Source organism: Neoarius graeffei, chromosome 20 (assembly GCF_027579695.1).
Source record: "Neoarius graeffei isolate fNeoGra1 chromosome 20, fNeoGra1.pri, whole genome shotgun sequence".
Classification (NCBI taxonomy): Eukaryota; Metazoa; Chordata; class Actinopteri; order Siluriformes; family Ariidae; genus Neoarius; species Neoarius graeffei.
Window position 1 is genome coordinate 62,927,403 of NC_083588.1, and position 22,223 is coordinate 62,949,625.

The 22,223-nt window shown below is 41.4% G+C and overlaps 2 protein-coding genes across 3 annotated transcripts in view; one reads left to right on the forward strand and one right to left on the reverse strand.

The window, feature by feature from the left end:
- Positions 1-8,023, forward strand: part of abi3a (ABI family, member 3a) — a 41,983-nt gene extending 33,960 nt beyond the window's left edge. The window contains exons 5-9 of the mRNA XM_060902187.1: positions 2,332-2,415; positions 2,522-2,784; positions 2,906-3,019; positions 7,131-7,256; positions 7,372-8,023. Of these exons, the coding sequence (XP_060758170.1) occupies positions 2,332-2,415; positions 2,522-2,784; positions 2,906-3,019; positions 7,131-7,256; positions 7,372-7,541 (757 nt within the window). The 3' untranslated portion in view covers positions 7,542-8,023. The remainder of the gene's footprint in view (positions 1-2,331; positions 2,416-2,521; positions 2,785-2,905; positions 3,020-7,130; positions 7,257-7,371) is intronic.
- LOC132868909 (large ribosomal subunit protein uL3) overlaps positions 1-22,223 on the reverse strand; it is a 477,874-nt gene that overhangs the window by 75,524 nt on the left and 380,127 nt on the right. The window lies entirely within an intron of this gene.

Sequence of the window (22,223 nt, forward strand, 5' to 3'; positions counted from 1 at the left end):
AAAAAAGCCATTCTTCTCCTCTTATTATTATTATTACACATTCCTTTCGGGTGTTCAACACGTCTTTCTCTTTCAAAATTCTCTCAAAATCTTCCATATTTAACAAAGCAAACCTGGTGGCCATGTTTGTTTACAAATTGTCACAGTCGCTCACTGGCGCGGAAGTTTTACGTCTCTGACGTGTGACGTCATGTTGTCTTGACAACCATGTAATATCGTAAACCATATTCAACGCTCATTCTCCATTGGGTAGAGTGACGTAATACACATAGGATAAGCGATATGCTAACAATATTGCATGCTATCAAACCAAATGAATGAAACCCGCGAGAATGGAATAGAACACGTTTTTATTTCATGGAAAAAGTGTCCTGTATGGATAATAATTCCCGATATTTCACTCCGATGACGTCACTCCCAGTGTTTTCCCGCTGACTGGATGCACATTGTCAAAATGGTGAACTGGTTCAAAATTAAAATTCTTTTGACGAACTTGCGTATTTGCATGTATTTTGTAGCTGTGTCCATATAAAGTTTGACAGGAAGTTAGTATGAAGCTGAGCACATGGAATAGAACTTATATACGTTTTAAATGACGGTGCTTTGTACAAATCGTAAAGTGGGTTTTTTGGCTGGACATTTTGTCTCCTGTAATTTCTTTTCTGAACTTATCTGGAAAGGCCACGCCCACATAGCGGCTGCTACATTGGTTGAAACAGATGAGTAATATTTTCTCTCCTTTAATGTTTATGCGGCGGCATGGTGGTGTAGTGGTTAGCGCTGTCGCCTCACAGCAAGAAGGTCCGGGTTCGAGCCCCGTGGCCGGCGAGGGCCTTTCTGTGTGGAGTTTGCATGTTCTCCCCGTGTCCGCGTGGGTTTCCTCCGGGTGCTCCGGTTTCCCCCACAGTCCAGAGACATGCAGGTTAGGTTAATTGGTGACTCTAAATTGACCGTAGGTGTGAATGTGAGTGTGAATGGTTGTCTGTGTCTATGTGTCAGCCCTGTGATGACCTGGCGACTTGTCCGGGGTGTACCCCGCCTTTCGCCCGTAGTCAGCTGGGATAGGCTCCAGCTTGCCTGCGACCCTGTAGAAGGATAAAGCGGCTAGAGATAATGAGATGAGATGAGTAATGTTTATGCCCCCGCTCCGAAAGGGGGGGTGTATACTGTTTTACCTCTGTCTGTCCATCCGTCCGTCCGTCAGAAACACCCTTTATCTCAGCAGCCACAAATCATAGCCACTTGGTACCAAACTTCAGCTTGGGGTTCTATACCGTGTATACCATTTTCAGGTCTGTTGCACATCGACTTCCTGTTTACCGAATGAATGTGTTTTACGAAACATATAGGGTGGATTTTGACGCTATTTCAAGAAGCAAAATGCTGTTTCAAAGTGATAGTTTACCAGGATGCTATCTGAAATCCCTGGGGAGAGACGCTGCTCTTTACTTACTTGTTTCAGAGTTCATTATTTGTTGAAGTCAACATTCATAATAAGTGTCCTATTCCTTCGATTGCTTGCATTCTGATATAAGCGAGAGCACGGGGATACGTAAGTGAGCAGTAGCTCACAGTTGATCTTGTTTTCGTTTGTTTTATTTATGTACCTTGTCATTTTTTTCTCTTTTTTCCATTTTATTATTGTCATTAAATAATTAATCAATTAGTTTGAAAAATTCTCAGTCAGTGCTGTCATTCAGTTATAAAGAAGCAAAATAAACACTAAAGGCCAATTTATACTGACAACCCAGTCCTCGCAGATGGCGTCACAGATGGCGTCTGCAAAGCCCCCCCCCCCCCCTTCGCAGACGCTCTGCACGCACCTCCCAAAAATTGTGACCACCGCAGACAGTGTCGCAGACAAGAGGGCTCTGATTGGTCCACTCTACATCCGCTGTACACGTACTTCCGCTTCCATACTTTCCCGGTTTGTTTTGTTTTCACGACCGCCATTTTTAAAAACACGAGCGAAGATGGAGCAGCACGAAGAGCGGTTGATTGAGGAAGTACGTACATCTATACGACTCCAGTTCTAGTCATTATAAGTAACCGGAGGATAAACACTCCACTAACCACACCCACCAACTACTCCTAGCAATTTCGCGACTTCATGCCCCCTTGCGTTGTGGCAGTGAATAACATCGCGCACGCCTATTACTCCCCGCTCAACGATAAATTACAACTGTCTGCGAAAAGCTATCTGCGAAAGCCTTGTCGCAAGAGCATGCAGAGGCCCTAACCCTTGATTTGTTTAAAACTTAGTGAGTGGGCGGGTTTTAGGTAAAAGAACCTTCTAGAAATCAAAAATGTAACGTTTGTGTATTTTTGCAGTAGGAACCGTCCGACGGAGTGTCCCGTGGCTCCCACTTTGTCACGTGGAGCATCTGTAACCTCTCTCAGTGACAAATCTGTGACGTAAGAGTCTTTAACTCCACTCAGAACTGTTTCTACATCGCTATGTCATAATAAACATTTGTCCATTCATTGCTAATGTCAGCCATTTTGTCGAATCTCCGTGCAGCTCTAGTTTTGGTAAAGCTGTTCCTCCTCCAGTTGTGCCCAGCTGGCCAATGACCTCCGAGCCCGACATCGTCAGCACGCTGCTGGAGGACATACCTACACTTCCGCCCCCACCGATGGACGAAGAAGAAGGGGCAGCGCCTGAGATTGGTGTAGCGCCACCCCCTGCTCCTCCCCTCAACACGTGTGATTTCCTCCCTCCTCCACCTGTGAATCCGATGGAGGAGAACCATGAGCTAGAACCCGCGCCGCCGCTGGAGACAGGTGAGTCTCAGTCTGCGCTAAAGCAGGTATCACATGATAAGAGATAGATGGAGATGAGTACCACGTTTTTGGTGAACTTTAGGTCTTGAAATAATGTTTAAGGTGATGTTTGGTTCCACAGTGCCTGAAGAGAACAGCTTTCCTCCTCCAGAGCCTGATGGACTCCATCTTACTGCTCCTCCTCCTCCTCCTCCTCCTCCTCCACCACCTCCACACTCCCTGGAGAACGGAGAAGGTACAGAACCCCTGCTCAAACTCAGAACCCAGAAACACCCAGCCTCCGAGTGTGAACACGCAGCAGTGCAATGAGTGTGTGAGGCTTTGCAATGTGTGTTCTGTGTATTGCCTCCTCAAATCTGTCTGCCTGAGTTCATCTTAATGATTGTTTCCTTCCAGCTGTGTGTGTGTGTGTCCATATGCTGACATGTTTCTCTGTTCAGCTCGTCGCTCTCGCCGTTCTCGGGGGCGTCGCCCTCCCAGCACACGCTCTTTCTCCCTACGGTTCCGCCCAGGCTCCGCCCCCCGTCCACTGCACACACGCTCGCTCTTCCTGCCCAACAGCCAATCACGTAAGAGCCTGAGTCACCATGGCACACAGCATTAAACCCTTGAGTTAGCGAACACCATAGAGCAGAGCGGTGTAAACTCCGAGCCCTGGGTCAGATTCAGCATCGAGGCTTTCAGGTCAGCTCTGTACTCTTCACTGCAGCAGAGTGTGTATGATTTCAGAGTGGAGCTTGTGTTCGAGCTGCACGAACACCACCATGTTTCGTCTTTTACACGCAACAAATCAGAGTGCAGTGCTGAGGACTTGTTTATTCCATCAGTGATCAGACTCGAGCACGAGTTCCTCAGGTGATCTTCTGTGGAAGTCCTGAAGAAGTCCTGCACCTGTAGGGAGAGGAAATTGTTTCAAGAAATTTTATGAATTGATTTTTATGGATAGTGTTATGAATTTTATGACATGTTTAAATAATTTAAAGAATGTTTATGAAGTTAGGGAGGAAAGTCAAAAAGAAAGATGGAGACAAAAGATTTAAAAGGATAGAGAGGAAAAGGGTGAAGAGAGAAAGAAAGAAAGAGTAGTTATATTGTTTCAAACTCAGCATTTTAAGCACTCTGTCATAAATAAATACTGAATACGATTGGCCTGTTTCTCTGCGCTCGCCTGTCAGTCATTATCCCCCCACCCCCTCCATATCCGCCTCCTCTGGCTCCGCCCACTTTGAGCTCTCTGTGCCGGATTCCTGCTCGGCTGCAGCACCTGGGTGAGTCTGAGTGCCTGCTTTCTCTCGCTCTCTCTCTGGTTCTGGTCTCAGGTTCAGTACTGTTTCTAACACATTTCCTCGTCCACTTTCCCAGGCGATGTCTTCCGAATACACACTCCAGCGTAAGAACTGTATACATCAATACCTTACGTTTATAGTGTAAGTTTATTCAGTGACACTTGTTCCTGGGTGAACAAAGCCTGATCTCAAGTTAAATTTGATTGGAAGCTTGATCACGTGACATCATCTATAGTTTACTAAACATTAAATAGATAACTAGCAAAATGACTCATGGTTTTACGTACACAATAAAATATTTGGTTATTTTACACTTGACCGTACCGCTGGAACTAGGGTTAATCCTAACCCTATCCCCTAACCTTAATCCTAACCCTATCCCCTTAGCCTAACCCTTAGCCCTAAACCCTAACTTTTACCCCAACATTCAACCCTTAACCCCAACCTTTAAACCCAATCCCAACCCTAGACCCTTAACCCTAATCCTTACCCCAACCTTAAATCCCAACCCTTAACCCTAACCCTTACCCCAACCCCAACCTTTAACACCAACCTTTAACCCCAAACCTAAACCCTTAACCCTAAGAGGGAAAGAGTATTTTATGCTGAGACATGTCGAGTCAAGACAAAAAAACAGCAGATCTGGTGGTGAAAATCATTATGTGCCTTCAGAAGCAGAACTTACCCAGAATGCATTGCAGTCCAGTCCAGTTTTCTTTTCAGAATTGCATAACACACAATATTTAATATAAATATCAATGTAAATGGGAGAAATAAAGCGGTTCATGTTTTCAATGTGTCAGGTTTACTGTTTGGGAATGAATTAGATCTTATTATTCTGGCCTTCAGCATTTTACGTGACAGTTGATGGAATCGACAGCTGTTTATCTCCACCTTTGTGATGTGAGTTCACGGTCATGTGATGTAGCTGATTCTCGCTTCTGAATCGAGGGAAAGTCAACGAGGGCATGTTAAAGGCAGCACTGAAATGCAGTGATTTTCTTCCTCCTCTTCCTCTTCTCTAATGCAAGCCTAACTAACATATCTTGCATGTGTTCTTTATCACTTGTACTAATGCTAAATAAATAAACATCATCTATCATAGTATTTTTTTAGAGATCCTGTAGGTCTACATGCCATGCTGAGAACATTATAGTACATTTATTTTATTTCACTGTGTTTATTTAAACTTTAGCCTGAATGATTAGCCATGACTTTGGTATAAGAAGCCCTAGTTTTGGGAAGGAAGCCCCAGATTAGGCAGAAGAAGCCCCTGCTTGGCCAAAAGAAGCCCCAGTATTGTTGGGAGAAGGTTCAGCTTGGGAATAAAAAGTTTTAGGTGAGGTAGCAGGAGCCCAGGCTTGGCTGGAAGAAGCCTCAGCATGGGTGTGTGAAGCACCAACTTGGACAAGAGAAACCTTGATTTGGGCAGAAGAAGCCACATGCTATTAAGAAAAAGTCCCAGCCTGGGCAAAAAAAGCCTTAGGTAGGCTGGACAAAACCTTAGTTGGGTGGAAAATGCTCCAGTTTGAGCCGATAAAGGATTGGCTTGAATCCACAACTCTGACAAAAAAGCTTCAATCAGAACAGGAGAAGACCCAGTTTAAAGCCCCAGGTTGGGCAGAAGAAGCCATTGTTTGCATAGAAGAGAGCCCAGCTTAGTCAGAAGAGACCCATACATTAATGGTATTTAGCAGAGGCTCTTATCCAGAGTGACGTACAACATACCAGAACAACATACAGGGGAGCAGTTGGGGGTTAGGTGCCTTGCTCAAGGGTACTTCAGCCATTCTTGCTGGTCTAGGGAATCAAACTGGCAACCTTTTGGTCCCAAAGCTGCTGCTCTAACCATTAGGCCATGGCTTCCCCATTGCCTAGACCTCAGGAGAATAAGTCCCAGGTTGGGCAGAAGAAGCCCTTGTTTGGGTAGAAGAGACCCCAGAAGAAGAAGCCCCAGGTTGGGTAAAAGAGGACCCAAATTGAGCACAAGATATCTCTGCATGTGGAGATAAAGCCCCAGTAGAGGTAAAAGAAGCCCAAGCTTGGTCACAAGAAGCCCTGTTTCATGTAGAAGAAGCCCTAGTTTTGGTAGAGCAATCCCCAGAATGGGCAGAAGTCTCAGGCTGAAGAGAAAAATGCTTGGCTTGAAGTCTCTAAAGGAAAAAATCTCTTGTTCGAGTGGAAGAAGCCCCAGCTTGGACAGAAGAAGCCTTGTACAGGTTGGGCAAAAGAAGCCTCTCTGTAGTCAGAAGAATCCCCAGCATGGGCAGAAGAATCCTCACTATTGGTAGAAAAAGCGTGTTGCTCCAGGTTGTAGCCTAGTGACTTAAACTTAACTTATCCTGTCAAACACAGTGTCTGTACAACTCACATATTGTTACTTTAATAGTTCATTCTTAAATATTGTATGTGATTTAGAGTTGTCTATGCCCAGTATTTTCTGCCACATTTGATCCAACCTGACCAAACATAGTTTGTTAGATCAAGGTACAGTTTGGGGGTGTGGCCAAAAGTATGTGGACACCTGACCATCACACCCATCCGTGGTTCTTCACCAAACTGTTACCACAAAGTTTGAAGCACACAATGGTATAGAATGTCTCTGTCAGCTGTAGCATTGCAGTTTCCCTTCACTGGAACTAAGAGTCCAAACCTGTTCCAGAATGACAATGCCCCTGTTCACAAAGTGAGCTCCATGGTGTGTTAAGGTTGGAGTGGAAGAACTTGAGTGTCCTGCACAGAGCCCTGACTGAACTCAACAGCATTAAATGAACACCTTTGGGATGAACTGGAACCCCAACTGCACCCCAGATCTCCTTATCCAATATCAGTATCTAACCTCACTATTAGTTGAATGATCACAAATCCCCATAGCCACGCCCCAAAATCTACAACAAAGTGGGAATGAATCTGGAATGAGATGTTCAACAAGGACATATAGATGTGATGATGAGGTGTCCACAAACTTTTGGCGATGGGGAGAGTGTTGTGAATAGATAACGTAAATACTGTATTACAGACCACCTCACCAGATTGCAATCTTGATATTCACCATTTTAGACCTGGAGATTCCGGCTCCTCCTTTGCCTCCACCCATAGACTGCATGGATGGTTTTGAGGATATTCCTCCTTTACCTCCACCTGTGGACTACGACACATCTGCTCCTGCAGATTACTTGGAGAAAGGTACATTATAATACCACACTGAATATGTAAACATAAAACACTCGACAAATCTGTAGAAGTCATGGATCCACAGGTTTTGGAGAAGCTCATTGTGATTTTTTTTTTCCCCACCAAGTGGTGGCTATCTATAGCTATGAAGCGGGAAAGCCGGGGGACTTGACCTTTCAGGAAGGGAATGTGATCTACCTGACCAAGAAGAACAATGACGGCTGGTGTGAGGGCGTCCTGAATGGAGTGGAGGGGTTCTTCCCTTTAAACTACGTCGAGACCATGAGCACTGACTGAAACACTGTTTAGGTCAAAACATCATGAAGATATTTTATTTTTTATTTAGAAAAAGAATGAAGTGATATTCAGAGATATGCAAACTAGACATTTGATTATTGTGTACGTGAAAAAGTCATTTTATAAAATTATAGTATAAATGCTTTATCTGCATATCTTTTTAAATTTTCAATACTATCCTTATTTTTTAAAATTAATCCTGAAATAATTTAAGTATTTATTAACACCAGCTAACAGACGGATGAACTTGGATCAATCAAGTTTTCATGACAACACACTTTCCTTTCTCTGTTTCAATTTCATTAATAATTTTATTACTTTATCAAATCAATAGAAGTTTATTATATAAGGGATCGAGTTCACACGGCAGCACGACTTTCCCAGAATGCACTGCCGTGGTGTTTACTTTTCAAAAATAGTGGATGATGTGTAAACAAGATCAGTTATTTTTCTCTTCGTAAATAAAATCTCTACACATGGAACCTTTTATGTGGCTTTTTATTTAGCTCATCGGGCCGTAGGCCAGGCTGGATGAGTTTATGTCATTGTCCGTCCACAATTTACAAAAATCGCTACTCCTCCTACAGGATTTTGATTGGATTTCGATCAAACTCACATACAATGTTCCCCAGGTGGATGTGCATAAAAGTTGTTAAGATGGTGGCGCCACCTGTCATATTTATGATTTTATGGGTGTCTGAAATTTTTGGGTGACTCGTCACATTAAACGCTACTGTTTATAAACTGCTCAGATGTTTTCACTGAAACTCACCCAGAAGACTCTAAAGACATATTCCAACAAGAATTATTCACCAGGTGGCGCCACCTGCCATGGATGAGGCTACACAGGGGTCATATGCAATTTCATGAAAATCGCTACTCCTCCTACAGGGTTGATTGGATTTCAAACTCACACACAACAACAGTGGCTGGTATGAGCTACAGCCTCATTGAGGCTATTTTTAGAAATTTCACACATTATGCTTCAAATATTTTTCAAAAATAGTGCAATATTTAACAATCATTTGCTGAAGTTAATCTCATCTCATTATCTCTAGCCGCTTTATCCTTCTACAGGGTCGCAGGCAAGCTGGAGCCTATCCCAGCTGACTACGGGTGAAAGGCGGGGTACACCCTGGACAAGTCGCCAGGTCATCACAGGGCTGACACATAGACACAGACAACCATTCACACTCACATTCACACCTACGCTCAATTTAGAGTCACCAGTTAACCTAACCTGCATGTCTTTGGACTGTGGGGGAAACCGGAGCACCCGGAGGAAACCCACGCGGACACGGGGAGAACATGCAAACTCCACACAGAAAGGCCCTCGCCGGCCCTGGGGCTCGAACCCAGGACCTTCTTGCTGTGAGGCGACAGCGCTAACCACTACACCACCATGCCGCCGGTGAAGTTAATATCAGTGAATAATAACCGGGATGAAGTTGAGGCAGATAATTGTTTTAGCATAAATACACAGGTGATTATTTTAAAAAATCAATTATTTCAAACTTCAAAATCTTCATGTAAATGTAATAACTTTGCGGCGCAGATTTGTGTCACTTATCTATGCCAAGTCACAGAAAATATTTTGTTTTGAAATCAGTAAAATAAATCACAATTCCACCTTACCTTTGAATAGTTTTAGACCAAACTTCATCGCATCTTTAGTGCGTTTAGAAACAGCATTTTCTTTCATCATTTGTAATTCTTCCTCACTTACAATGATGAAGCAATTGTATGCCATTTTGCCGAGTCACTTGAGATGATTATTGATAAATAGTATAAATACGCTGGTGATTATAGAAAATTGCGCGTGCTGATTGGTCGAGAAAGTCAGACTATTTTTCAATAATCACCTCGAGCAACTTGGCAAAATGGCGGCCAATCGTTTCGTTACCGTAAGTGAGGAAGAATTACAAATGATGAAAGAAAATTCTGTTCCTAAAAGCACTATAGATGCGACGAAGTTTGGTCTAAAATTATTCAAAGGTAAGATGGAATTGTGATTTATTTTATTGATTTCTAAACAAAGGATTTTATGTGACTTGGCGTAGATCAGTGACACAAATCGTCACCACACTGTTATTACATTTGCATGCTGCTTTTGAAATTTGAAATAAATTAATTTTTTAATCTAATTTTTGTTATAAATAATCACCTGTATATTTATACTAAAACAGTTATCTGCCTCAGGCTCAGTGAATATTGGCTCAACTCCATCTCGGTTATTATTCACTGATATTCACGTCACTTTCATGGAATAATTGTTAAATAGTCTGAATTTCTCAACCAATCAGTGCGCGTGATTTTCTATAATCACCTGCATATTTATACTAATTATTTTTATTCCTTAAACAGCGCCTCTTGAGGTGTTTGTAGTGAATGTTTGTACAAAGTTGTAGGCGTCTGCGGAAAAGGAAAGCTTTTTCAACGTTTTACTGGAATTGCAGTTCACCTTACATGCAGCAGAGGGCGTGAGAAAAGATCCATTGCTCCTTTAAAGCTCAGAGTGTGTGAAATGTAAAGGAAATACAACACACTCATTTTCAGGCTGGATATCCTAACTGAGCAAACACTCTGACTGCTCCTAGAAAATAGAAAATAAACTATATTGAGAGTGTGACTAAAGTCACAGTAATTTGCACTAGCTGTTACAAACCGGAACGTCTGGTCACCAAACCCTATAGATCCGGAACAGTAAGAGATAGAGATGGATGCTTAGTGAGGAAAAGTTGTGCCCTGCCGCCCTGAACAAAATTTTTTAAAAATGATTGAAAAAATCATGAACATTGACAGAGTTATAAGTGATTGAAAAGAATCCTGTTTTTCATGGATCATTCTGGATCAGTGATCCAGATCAGCACCAAAAGTCAAGAGTGTGTTCTGAGGAAGAGTGTGTCTGCACTGTGACTTTAACCAGCACAACATGGTCATAAACACTAAAGTGTGTGTAGCCAAGAGTGCCCTTTTTTATGATAAGACTCACTCGACTCCTGAGTCCCAGGCCAGACGAGATCACCTGCTTACCTGCAGCCCTTCAGGTAAGACATGTCCTTACAGTTTTTTGGGATGGAAAATTCTAGAAATATATTTTTGAATATTTGATGCACTTTTCAGTTGGAGCTTTATGTTACTGAAAGCGTTGCATTACTTAAACGTTCAAATAAAAGTGTTTAAATCACATGATTATCTTTGGATCGTAGGTTTTAAGATAAAAAAATATGAAAGATCTTTCAGTTCTGTTATTGATTTTTTCCTTTAAAAAAGTAACATCCACTTATCAATGTATCAATAACCCATTAGTAAGATTTTCACAATTTTTTTAATTTTATATATATTTTTTAAATCTTAGGACCTGAGCTATGATTTTGCATGTCCAGTATTTAGCAACTACAAATGTCTTAGTTTGAACAGGAAGCAGTTTGGTGTGAAATGGAGTCTCATGAGTTAAAAGTGTATTTTTAATCAAATACTGACCAGTTAAATGAATTACTTTTGACTTCCATGTCTTGTAAGCTGTCATAATGGCTGGGATTTCTTGTAATGGCGGTCAAATATCACAATAAATGTCCTGTGATTGGCTCATTTAGAGTTTGGCCTGCGTTTATGAGCCAGTTACAGGCCGTTTATTCTCACCCTGCATGTTCCCTGGCTGATTAACTCAGACTGACGGCATCAAAACAGAAAAAATAAGCATCAGTACCATCTGACTTAACACACAATGTTCAGGTGAGATTCAGGAAGTTTAGCTCTGAATAAAGAGGCACGGAGCTTAATTTAGAAACGTAAACACAAGCCTTTCCATTACGTCACCATCTTTAATTAATACAAGACAGGTCAAGTGTTATGGTAGAAATGAATACGGTCTCAATGAAGCGTTGTGTGCTTTGAAATGTTTCAGTCAGATGAAAGTAAAATGTCTGGACCTGAATAGTTAAGAAATTAGACAAGAAACAAACAAACAAAAAAACCAGCAACAACAACCAGAGCTGCTGCTGTAGGAAATTAATCAACATGAATTCGACAGTGCTGTTTTATTAATCTCTATAAAAACATGATTTTAAATTCCTTAGCAGATCCACGGAAACACTTTGGCTGTATCTTCAATAAGATGTATGGCGAGACACCCACGATCTTTAAGCTATTCCAGTAAGTGTGTTTTCATCTTCTTTTCTTAAAATCGCAGTGATACGCTATTAAGAGCATAAAAAAGTCCGGTGGCAGGAAATGTGAAACAAAAAGGAGTTCAGTTTCTGGGGTTCAGGTTCCATCAGTATTGTTTATATTCATCGTCGTTATAATGAACAGCAAATATAGTGGATTTTAAAAGAAAAGCCTGGTTTCATGTGATACAACGTAAATCATTAAAACAAAAAGTTGAAAAAAATAAAATTTACTCAATAGTCCCTTTACAGGTGACGTATTACCCCGTTTCCACAAGTTAACAGTTCTCTGAGGCGTTAAAGGTAGACTGCTTTTCAGATTTTTCAAGTGTAGATCATAAAAAGAATTTTCCCCGACATCCAGTTAGTGGGCGGCACGGTGGTGTAGTGGTTAGCGCTGTCGCCTCACAGCAAGAAGGTCCTGGGTTCGAGCCCCGTGGCCGGCGAGGGCCTTTCTGTGCGGAGTTTGCATGTTCTCCCCGTGTCCGCGTGGGTTTCCTCCGGGTGCTCCGGTTTCCCCCACAGTCCAAAGACATGCAGGTTAGGTTAACTGGTGACTCTAAATTGAGCGTAGGTGTGAATGTGAGTGTGAATGGTTGTCTGTGTCTATGTGTCAGCCCTGTGATGACCTGGCGACTTGTCCAGGGTGTACCCTGCCTTTCACCCGTAGTCAGCTGGGATAGGCTCCAGCTTGCCTGCGACCCTGTAGAAGGATAAAGCGGCTAGAGATAATGAGATGAGATCCAGTTAGTTTTGTTTAGTGGACTGAAAGCTACTGAATTCAAATCACAGACTTCCAATTGTATTAGTTAAAAAAAAGAACGATTAATGAATTTATCTCCACGTGGCCCTAAATTCTCCGCTATGTTTTCCTGCTTCACCATGACCCAATTCAAGACATAGACATCCTAATACATAGACGGAGCATCCAATGTAAATTCTAAAAGCGCTGACGAGACGCGGGGCCGCCATCTTGGAGTGGTGATCCGCTGCACTCAGTGTAATACTAAATACATTAGATATAAACAGCTTAACGTTTTTCTATCGGCTACAACCACCAATCTGTTGCAAATAAAATGCGGTTTTAACAATCTAAATCCATTATAATGATTCAAGTGTGTGTATGTTTTCTTTAAATAGATTGTTAAGAACATATCAAAGGGGAAATTAATCTAGTCAGTGAATTTATAAGAGCCTTTTACATCCTTCAACACAATCTGACCCCCCTTCAGCAAAGCTGATGTATTCAGGTTGAGTGGGGCACTTTGTTTGGTATGTAGGACAATGTGTGATGACCATATATTGACCACAAACATTTTTTTTTTGTTTTAAAGCATATCAAAACATTTATTTATAACAAATTAATGTCAAACATAAAAAATATAACAATGTAGTAAATAAATAAACTAGTAAATAAATAAAAAAGGTAGTATATGAATAAACATTTAATAACAATATATATAATATTAGCATACAACATTAAAACATCACTCGTGAAACCACTACCTGATGATGATTTAAGTCTCTTAGCTCCTTCTCAGCTCTGGTAATATACTATTTAAAAAAAACAACAAATAGTACGGTAATGTTAAATCTTACTTGTGAAAAGTAATCCCCCTGCTTCTGTTTGAAACGGTTCGCTCGTTTGAGCAGGAGTACGCTGAGCACCAGCCTGGCAGCTTGTCTCTTGTCTTCTTCTTCAGTCGTGCAGTAATAGATGGTACTTTTTTTTTTATTATTTCCCAAAACATTCAAAATACAAACAAATAGAGCACCATATATATACAGATCCAAAAACATCAAAATAGTAAAACACACACATAGCAATAAAGTAAAAAAATATGAACAAGAAAGGGGTTACTTAACTATCTTTACATATGTTAATCGAGTAAATCAAAGTCATCCAAAAAAGATATAAAATAACCAACATCCTTATTTTCAACTAACTTTAGAGATTTGGCAAAAAGCTTGAGGTCATTCTTCCAGTGTGTAACATAAGGTTTAGTTTTTAAAAAAACGACATTTGTGAATAAAATGTTTACCTAAAAGTAGTAAATTATTAATACCATATTCAATTTTTTTATTATTTAAAAACACTCCAAATTTAATTTCTTTAATGGATTAAGGGGCAAACTGAATCCCCCTAGACTAATAGACGGTACCTTGATATCTCGCGCTTTCTCACCACTCCAAGATGGCGACCGTATTTCTCGCGTCAGAACAGCCAACTCTCCGTCTATGTATTAGGATGTCTATGATTCAAGATACTACATCATGCATCAGGTGGTGGGCTTTCCCCATTCATGCAAGGCATTGTGGGATACAAATTTGAAACAGGAGAGAAAAATGGAGGATGTGAGTGTGCGAATGAAACGTGAAAGAGCGACTACAGTAACGGAAAGAAAGTCAGAAGAAAAGACGTTATGTTATATATGAAGGAAAGGAAACGCAGGACCAAACTAATAAATATGGGCGCTCAGCGAGCACCTCGGTGTGATCAGCTGTTCGTTTAGCGACAGAATGATGGAACTGTCAGTGCACGCTCAAAGGGAAACCTGTAGATGGCAGTAATGCAACACTGTGGATGCCAGCTGCTGTAAAACCCAAAAGTAGAAGAAGAAGAAGAAGAAGAAGAAGGTAAACCTGCGCATGCGCACACGGACTTCCTCTGTCTGCTTGACTGCGCGAAGCGAGCAATTTCATTTCATGCACATTATTTGCTTTAATCCCCTCAAATTAAATAACTTCCCAGCCACAGGATGGCCTGATATTTTTTGAGATATTACAGAAATAAACATATATCACAATGATCATATTTCAGAGGGAACTAAATTTCACCGATTTTATGAAATCGAAAGGCCGTCTCGCTTTAATGAAATGTCAGTGACATGCTTTGGTTGAAATACTACAAAGATAAAACCTCACAGCTCCCTCATCACGCTGCCTAAACAGCTCTGTTCAAAATGTCCGAATTTGAGTTTCTGTTCCTTTAAAGGTGCCCTTCCACCAAAAACGTTTAATACTGGCTCTTTTTGAAATACCATAGTTCACTCCGAGTTGCATATGCATGCTGCATGTGAAAATGTAATTCTACTCCCATTCCCTGTATTAGCTTATGAAAGAAAATAGTCGGAAAAACGAGCAAATCTGAAAAAGCCCTACGAACTTATGCCACTTTGAAAATTAGCATTCATGGCCTCGCCCACCTTGGCTTGCGACCACCCACGGGAAGAAAGTTCAGATTTAAGCGCGAGGAGAGATAGCAGAGCCCATCTCGTCAGTAGCTAACGAAGAGGACCTAACAGCAAGTTGAAAACATGGCTGAACAAGTTTGTGCCTGTGTTATTTGTGGCAGTAACACATCAACATTGCATGTTTGGGGAGGCTGGGACGCGAGTTACGAGCGTTCAAAGTTGGGCTGGAGTCGCCGATAGAAACGAAACCTAAGTGGAGCGCCGCGGCTCGCCTCGGGGCGAATTATGTCCGGAGGCGCAGGGCTAGCAGCGCTGAACCGCAGTACTGGTTCGTTGGGGAGAGGGCAGAGGTCTCTGGCTGCCAAGTTTGGGGAGGCTGGGACCTCCCCTGCCCGAGTTACGAGCGTCCAAAGTCAGGCTGGAGCCGCCGACAGAAACAAAACCTAAAGCCTAGGTCACAACCGGATGTACGATTTTTTGGCCGTGCGACTTTTGGCATTTCCCAAATCGCTGCGTTTTTTTTTTGTTCATGGAGAAAGACGCATGTTGGCTGTAAGTTTGTCTTGCAACCTGAAAAAAACATAAGCGCCTGTAGAGTTTGTTTGACATGACAAAGAACCTCTGCGGCCGGTCTGCGGCCAGTCTACGGCTCGAAAATCAGCATGTCACACGCGCGCCCTCCGTGCATTTCACGTGCGCCCTCCGTGCATTTCTTGCGTTTTTTTGCACATAGACCGGCCGTAGGAGCACGTACGGCCGGTTGTGACCGAGGCATAAGCGGAGCAACGTTGCAAGATAGAAGAGGTGAAGAAGAAATGATTGGAATTTATCTTTGGAACACCACCAGCGAAGTATAATGCAACGTTAGTACTGTGTTCTGATCATTTCAACCACAGCGACTTTTCAAACTTCGGTGCTTTCAGTAGTGGTTTTGCTTTGAGGTTGTTTTTAATACCTGGATCTGTATCGTCAAGACGAACGACCACCAGCTCACAAGCTGTAAGTAAAACATGAACTTTTTGTTCGAAGGTTTTTGTTACAAAATAGCATGTTCATATTCTCCACGTTAGCATGCATGACATGGTCACAAGCTCGGCAGGGATGAGAGTTTTCCGCTTTTTGGCGGATTTCCGCTTTTTCTGAGTAAAAAACGACCTTTTTATATTATGCCAAATCCGTTGAGAATTTATTTTTTATTAATTTCGGGGGGTTGAGGTATGTTCCTTCATGCTGTTCAAACTTTATTAACTCCAACGATGTTTACACATCATTTGTAAGTCGCCATCTTTAATCTCGTTTAAAGCTCGTTGAATGTGATGTAAAATTCGTGTTATCTACATTGTTATTGGTCAAAACATCGATGTCGAGACCATAATAGCCAATCAAAACAGTTTTTACAAAGACACCCACATCCGCTTGTTCTGACCCACTGGAGGTAGCGTCACAGTGCTGTTAGCCAATCAGAGGTAACATGTTTACCGATTGCTGTTAGCCAATCAGAGGTAACACTTTCACATGTCATGAATATTAATGAGTAAGAGCTGAAATCCTGTCGTTCCCCCGCCACCCACTCCTCCACCAAACTAGAACAGCCTGAAACAGGAGAACCACAGCATTTTTTTTCACCAAAACCGGCTCACAGGGCATTCATTCATACTAGAGACCACCGCACAATTAATGAAAAAACGACACAATGAGACCTTTAAATCATGGGCGATTGCTCTAAGACAACGAGGGAGGCTCAGCCTCCTCTAAAAATGACGAACATCGTGTAGGATGAATTGCGCTAGGCTTATGTTATAGCCGACCTTATAACATTGCTATTTCAGATCCAGAATCATAGAAATATATGTGCTCAACCCACTACAGTTCAAAATCATTCCCTTATAACTTTAATGTGTGCGTGAGTTTTTCCTCCTCGTGACAGCGCGATGCAGCCCAGCCTCAGTGGACTTCAACGGCATTTGGGAGCTCTGCGCTTTCACTATCAAAATGCAAGACGATTATTGGACAAATACTGCGAAAACGCCCGCCCACAGACTCCGAGCCTCACAGTGGGAGGGACATGGCAGTTTCCGCGAGGAGACTGGTGATTGGTGAAAGCGGCCGGATATTTTCTTTGATTGACAGCTCGTTTCAAATATAGACAGGCAGCAGTGAATTTCAGTTCAGTCCCATGCAGATTCGCAAGTGCTGTGGTGTATTGTAAGAGATCAGCTTACATTTCGATTTCATTCATTACATACGGTTTCTACCAGCTTTTTTAGTTTGTATATATTTTCATTGTAAATAAAGTGTAAATATAGTGTTGTCAAGTTTGCTATCTTAGTTCCAGAAATTTCATTTATTTGAGTGACCGAACTTGAACTTGAGGGGGCTAGTCAGCTAGCAAGAAAGCTGCGCACGGAGGCCAAGCATTGCTGATTTAATTTTGGCGAAGCCATTTGCCAGTCTTCCTTTCAAGGAAAAAATTAAAATTAAAGCGCAGGGTAGACCAACGCCTCAAATTGACTTGGTGAAAAAGGTAGGGAATAATACTCGTTCCTTTCAGCTCTCCTGGTACGAGAAAGTGAATTGGCTAACAGCAAGTGACCCACATCAACAACAGTAAATAGGCTACTTTAGTAATACGTCATGGATGGGCCAAAAATATAGAATCTATTTAAAATGTTTATGCTGAGTATATTATATTGGAATATATATTTTTCTGGATATGAATTAAACACAGCTACAATTTGGAAAACATTTTTAAACAAAAACACAGCCGAGAACATTTCACACTACAGACCTGGATTAAAAGTGAAGGGTTATCAAAATTGTCAATAAAACATTTCTCAGTCAAAATAAGTAAAATATAGGGAAAGTGTCATTGAATGAAATGTGTGGCACCCAGCTCTACTGCTGAGGTTCCTGACAAAGAGCTGCTTTCAATAATGATCAATTTTTAAACAACATGCCACAATTTTAAAATATAAAATGTTAAAATATACCCCCCCCACCAACACCACCATCATGTATATTGGACAGTAGGCTAATGGGCCAAAAGAACCTGTTATTTCACAGTTTGTGACGCTGCCAACAATCAGCCAGATCAGAGGCAAGAGTATGGGCAAAATTGATGTGTTTTTTCTTTTAAAATCTGGAAATATCGTAACCGACCAGCCTCCCCTGTTTGAAAGACTACCAGCCGCCACTGATCATGAGCCACTGTTTACCCCACCCTAACTTATGCCAGCCAATCAGCTGAGGTGTGATCAATATTCAGATGAGGGGGCGGGATAATTTTAACAAGCTCCAAATCTGAAAGTCTTGGGGGCGTTGTGGCTCAGGTGGATAAGGCGCCATACCATAAATCCGGGGACCCGGGTTCAATTCCGACCCAAGGTCATTTCCCGATCCCTCCCCGTCTCTTTCTCCCGCTCATTTCCTGTCTCTACACTGTCCTATCCAATAAAGGTGAAAAAAGCCCAAAAAAATCTTTAAAAAAAAAAAATCTGAACGTCTTGTTGACACGTTTTCTGCAACAGGTGGGTTGCATCTGACGTCACATCTGCCTCATTAGGCATGCAAGACCTGAAGTGGTGGTCAGCTCAGCTCACAAAGTGTTCACAAAATGTTACTATCGCTGGGGTGTTAAAATTCCGTACACTTGCGTTGTTTTGCGCTGTTTGACTCGAACAAACCGTGAAACTGATAAAAGTTTCTTCTGAGTTCTCTGTGAAGTGATAAAAAAAGCGTGAAAGAGCAAAGGATTTTAATAAAAGATAACAAGAAAGGTGAACCTCAAACAGAGACGAGTCAAAAAGCATTCAATTTTGCAGTGATCACGTCGTGAAAGGTTTGTAAATATCTCTGATTTATTTCATTTGGATTCGCAAATCACGTTTCTGTTATTTCATGATGTTTTGAAGTTCAGTCCTCAGATCAGTCCTCAGATGTGCTTTTGTTTACTGTTTGATCGCGGCCGAAATATTGTAAACTAACGCATTTGTTTTCACTTTATTGATCAGAATGTCCTAGCAATCTTTACAAGTACCATGATGATAATGATGATGATGTAGATTGTACACTGAACTAGACTGATAAGATGATCGAGACAATCCATGGAAACACAAACGCAGAGCTCACGAGTTAACAACACAAAACTGCTTCCCCGGCCGTGCAGGTACAGTGAGCCGTGATCACGTCTCCCTCCTGTTTCACCAATCTCCAGGTCTTTAAAGAGGTTTCTGTGGATCTTTGTGAATGATTTACCCAGAAGAGAAGAACAGGGAGGATTGAGAATCGAGCGGCTGTGGTTTGTTTACACCCGATACTAAAACTTGTAGCGTTTTAGCAAACATCTGCGAGCAAAAAGCCCAAAAGTTCCTCCTTTATTGCAAAAATGATACAGGATTTATTTTGTAGTGTCCTGATCCGCAGATCTTTAACCCAGCCACATATAAAAAGTTGTACACCTCCATGCTCTGCCACATTTTCATCTGTGTGTCCATGTAGAACATTTCTAGGCACAGCCAAGGGGCAGAGGGTGTCCGGTTTGGTGGCATCAAGATCACGTCTCTGCTTTTTGCGGATGATGTGGTCCTGTTGGCTTCATCAATCTGTGACCTATAGCATGTACTGGGACGGTTTGCAGCCAAGTGTGAAGCAGCTGGGGTGAGGATCAGCACCTCCAAATCCGTGGCCATGGGGTTCAGCTGGAAACAAGTGGAGTGCCTACTTTGGGTCAGGGGGGAGTTGCCACCTCAAGTGGAGGAGTTTAAGTATCTTGGGGTCTTGTTCACGAGTGAGGGTAGGGGGGAGCGGGAATTAGACAGACGGATCGGAGCAGCGTCAGCCGTGTTGTGGACACTAAGCCAGTATGTTGTGGTAAAGAGAGAGCTGAGCCAAAAGGCAAAGCTCTCAATTTACTGGTCAATGTTCCCACTCTCACCTATGGTCACAAGTTATGGGTAGTGACCAAAAGAATGAGATTGCAGATACAAGCGGTCGAAATGAGTTTTCTCCGCAGGATGGCTGGGCTCTCCCTTAGAGACAGGATGAGAAGCTTGGTCATTCAGGAGAGACTCAGAGTAGAACCGCTGCTCCTCCACATCGAAAAGAGTCAGTTGAGGTGGTTCGGGTACCTTGTTAGGATGCCCCCTGGACACCTCCCAAGGGAGGTTCTCTGGGCGTGCCCCACTGGAAGGAGACCCCGGGGCAGATCCAGGACACGCTGGACAGATTACATCTCTCGGCTGGCCTGGGAACGCCTCGAAGAGCTCGAAGAGCTGGTGGAGGTGGCCAGGGAGAGGGAAGTCTGGGCTGCTCTGCTTAGGCTGTTACCCCCACAACCCTGACCCGGATAAACAGCAGAAAATGGATTGATGGATGGATGGATGTCCATTTAGAACAATGTCTGCAGCACCAGGTAGTTTGAGATGTCGGGGAACTCAACGGATGAATAATTTTCCAACTTATAGGAAAAATCTTTTTTTGTTAGCGTGTAAGGATCTAATCCCATTGCAACGTGCAACTTTCTGAAGGAATTTTTATTGTGCATTGGCTTCGAAACTGCAAAAATAGTCGGAAACGGTTTCACTAGCGGTTTGCCTGACCACCACTTCATTCATTCATGGGAAGTAACCTCGCTAGCAAAAGTGTCACGTGACTGAATACAACCTATCAGCAGCACAAAAGAAACTGACTGTGTGTCTTATTTTAGAGTTTGTCAATTGATAGTCACTCTAGATAACCAAATGTGCACAGGCACTGAAAAAAAAATGAGCTTTTCATAATACGCAAGCTTTGAATCAAATATAATAGATTTGATTTTCAGTTAGATTAGATTTGATTAGACAGATTTGATTTACAATTAGTGTTTCCATTCCTGCTGTTATCTCTTAGCAACATTACCCTCATAGCTACATTACAAAACAAAAGAAGCAAACTTTCAGTTATTTGTGTACATTTAATTTTTTAGGTGTCAAACTCCAGCATATACAGTCCTGTGCAAAAGTCTTAGCCCCCCCCCCCCCCCCCCGTTTTTTTCATACAGACTTCGTTATTGATTTCTATTTTATGACTTCTACATTCTCGAGTCAAAAACATTACAAAAACATTTTAGAGTTCCAAACGTTTTTTTTTTCCAGCATGAAATTAAATGTTACAGAAAAAAAAATGTGTTTGTATCTGAGCAGCATATTCCATAAGAAAGCACTTTTCAGATTAAAAAAGAAAACATAATGAAGGCTGCTGGGTTTTGGTGTAAAATGAAGAAGTGAGTGTGACAGTCAAAGTGTCCAGAAGAACTGTGTCTGGTTCTGTAAGATGCTCAGTAAAACCTACAGATCATTTCCACATAAAACTGCACTCATTGGACCTCAGACTACTATTTTTTTTAAAAACCAAATGGTCGTCTTACACCAAATACTGACTTTGTCATATTGATTTATTACGGCTTACTGATTACTGTTTATAGTATTTTTTAATGTTGAAACATTTCATTTCATTTCATTATATTTTAAGCCATTTTTGGTCAACAGCATTTCTTTACATGTGCCGAAGACTTTTGCACAGGACTGTTGATGTAATTGGTGTATGTAGGATTTTCCATAAACACACCCTTGGCGAAAAACATTTTTTATATCTCACCCAAGATACTATAATTAAATTTTTATACCTACTCTGGCCACTTGAATATCAAACTGCTCTTTATTGCTCTTTTGCATGATATACATTTGGACACTGTTTCCATTTCCCCCCCCCAAGTTTGTTTATTGCTCACTATCATGATCTCTTCGCACTACAGCTACAATGAGATCAAACATTTGCTCATTTGATGTCCATCAACTTAATTATACATTATTGTATATATATATATATATATATATATATATATATATATATATATATATATATATCCACATTCACTGGATATGAGCAATCGTGCGCTCTGATTGGCTACTCTACTACTAGGATATCAGTTCATATACCATGAGTAGAGAAAAACAAAATGGAAGCACGTGTTGCTGAACCAACTGAGGACAAAATAAAAACTCTTCTCAAAAACAAAACTCCCAAAAATACAGAAAAAAGCAACAAAATATGGAATGAAAGTATTTGATAGTAAGAATGTATCTTTTTTATTTTTCAAAAATTATTATTATCGCATTTTTCACAAATTGAAACTGTCATTTTGCCGGTTTGTTTACGTTCTTCATCTTTAAGCATTAAAATCTGTTGAATTTTTTTAGACTGGTTCAAAAGCTCAAAGAAGTTTGAAAATTACAGAACTGAAATGTCCAAGGAAGAATTAAATAAATGTATAAAGCTATTTA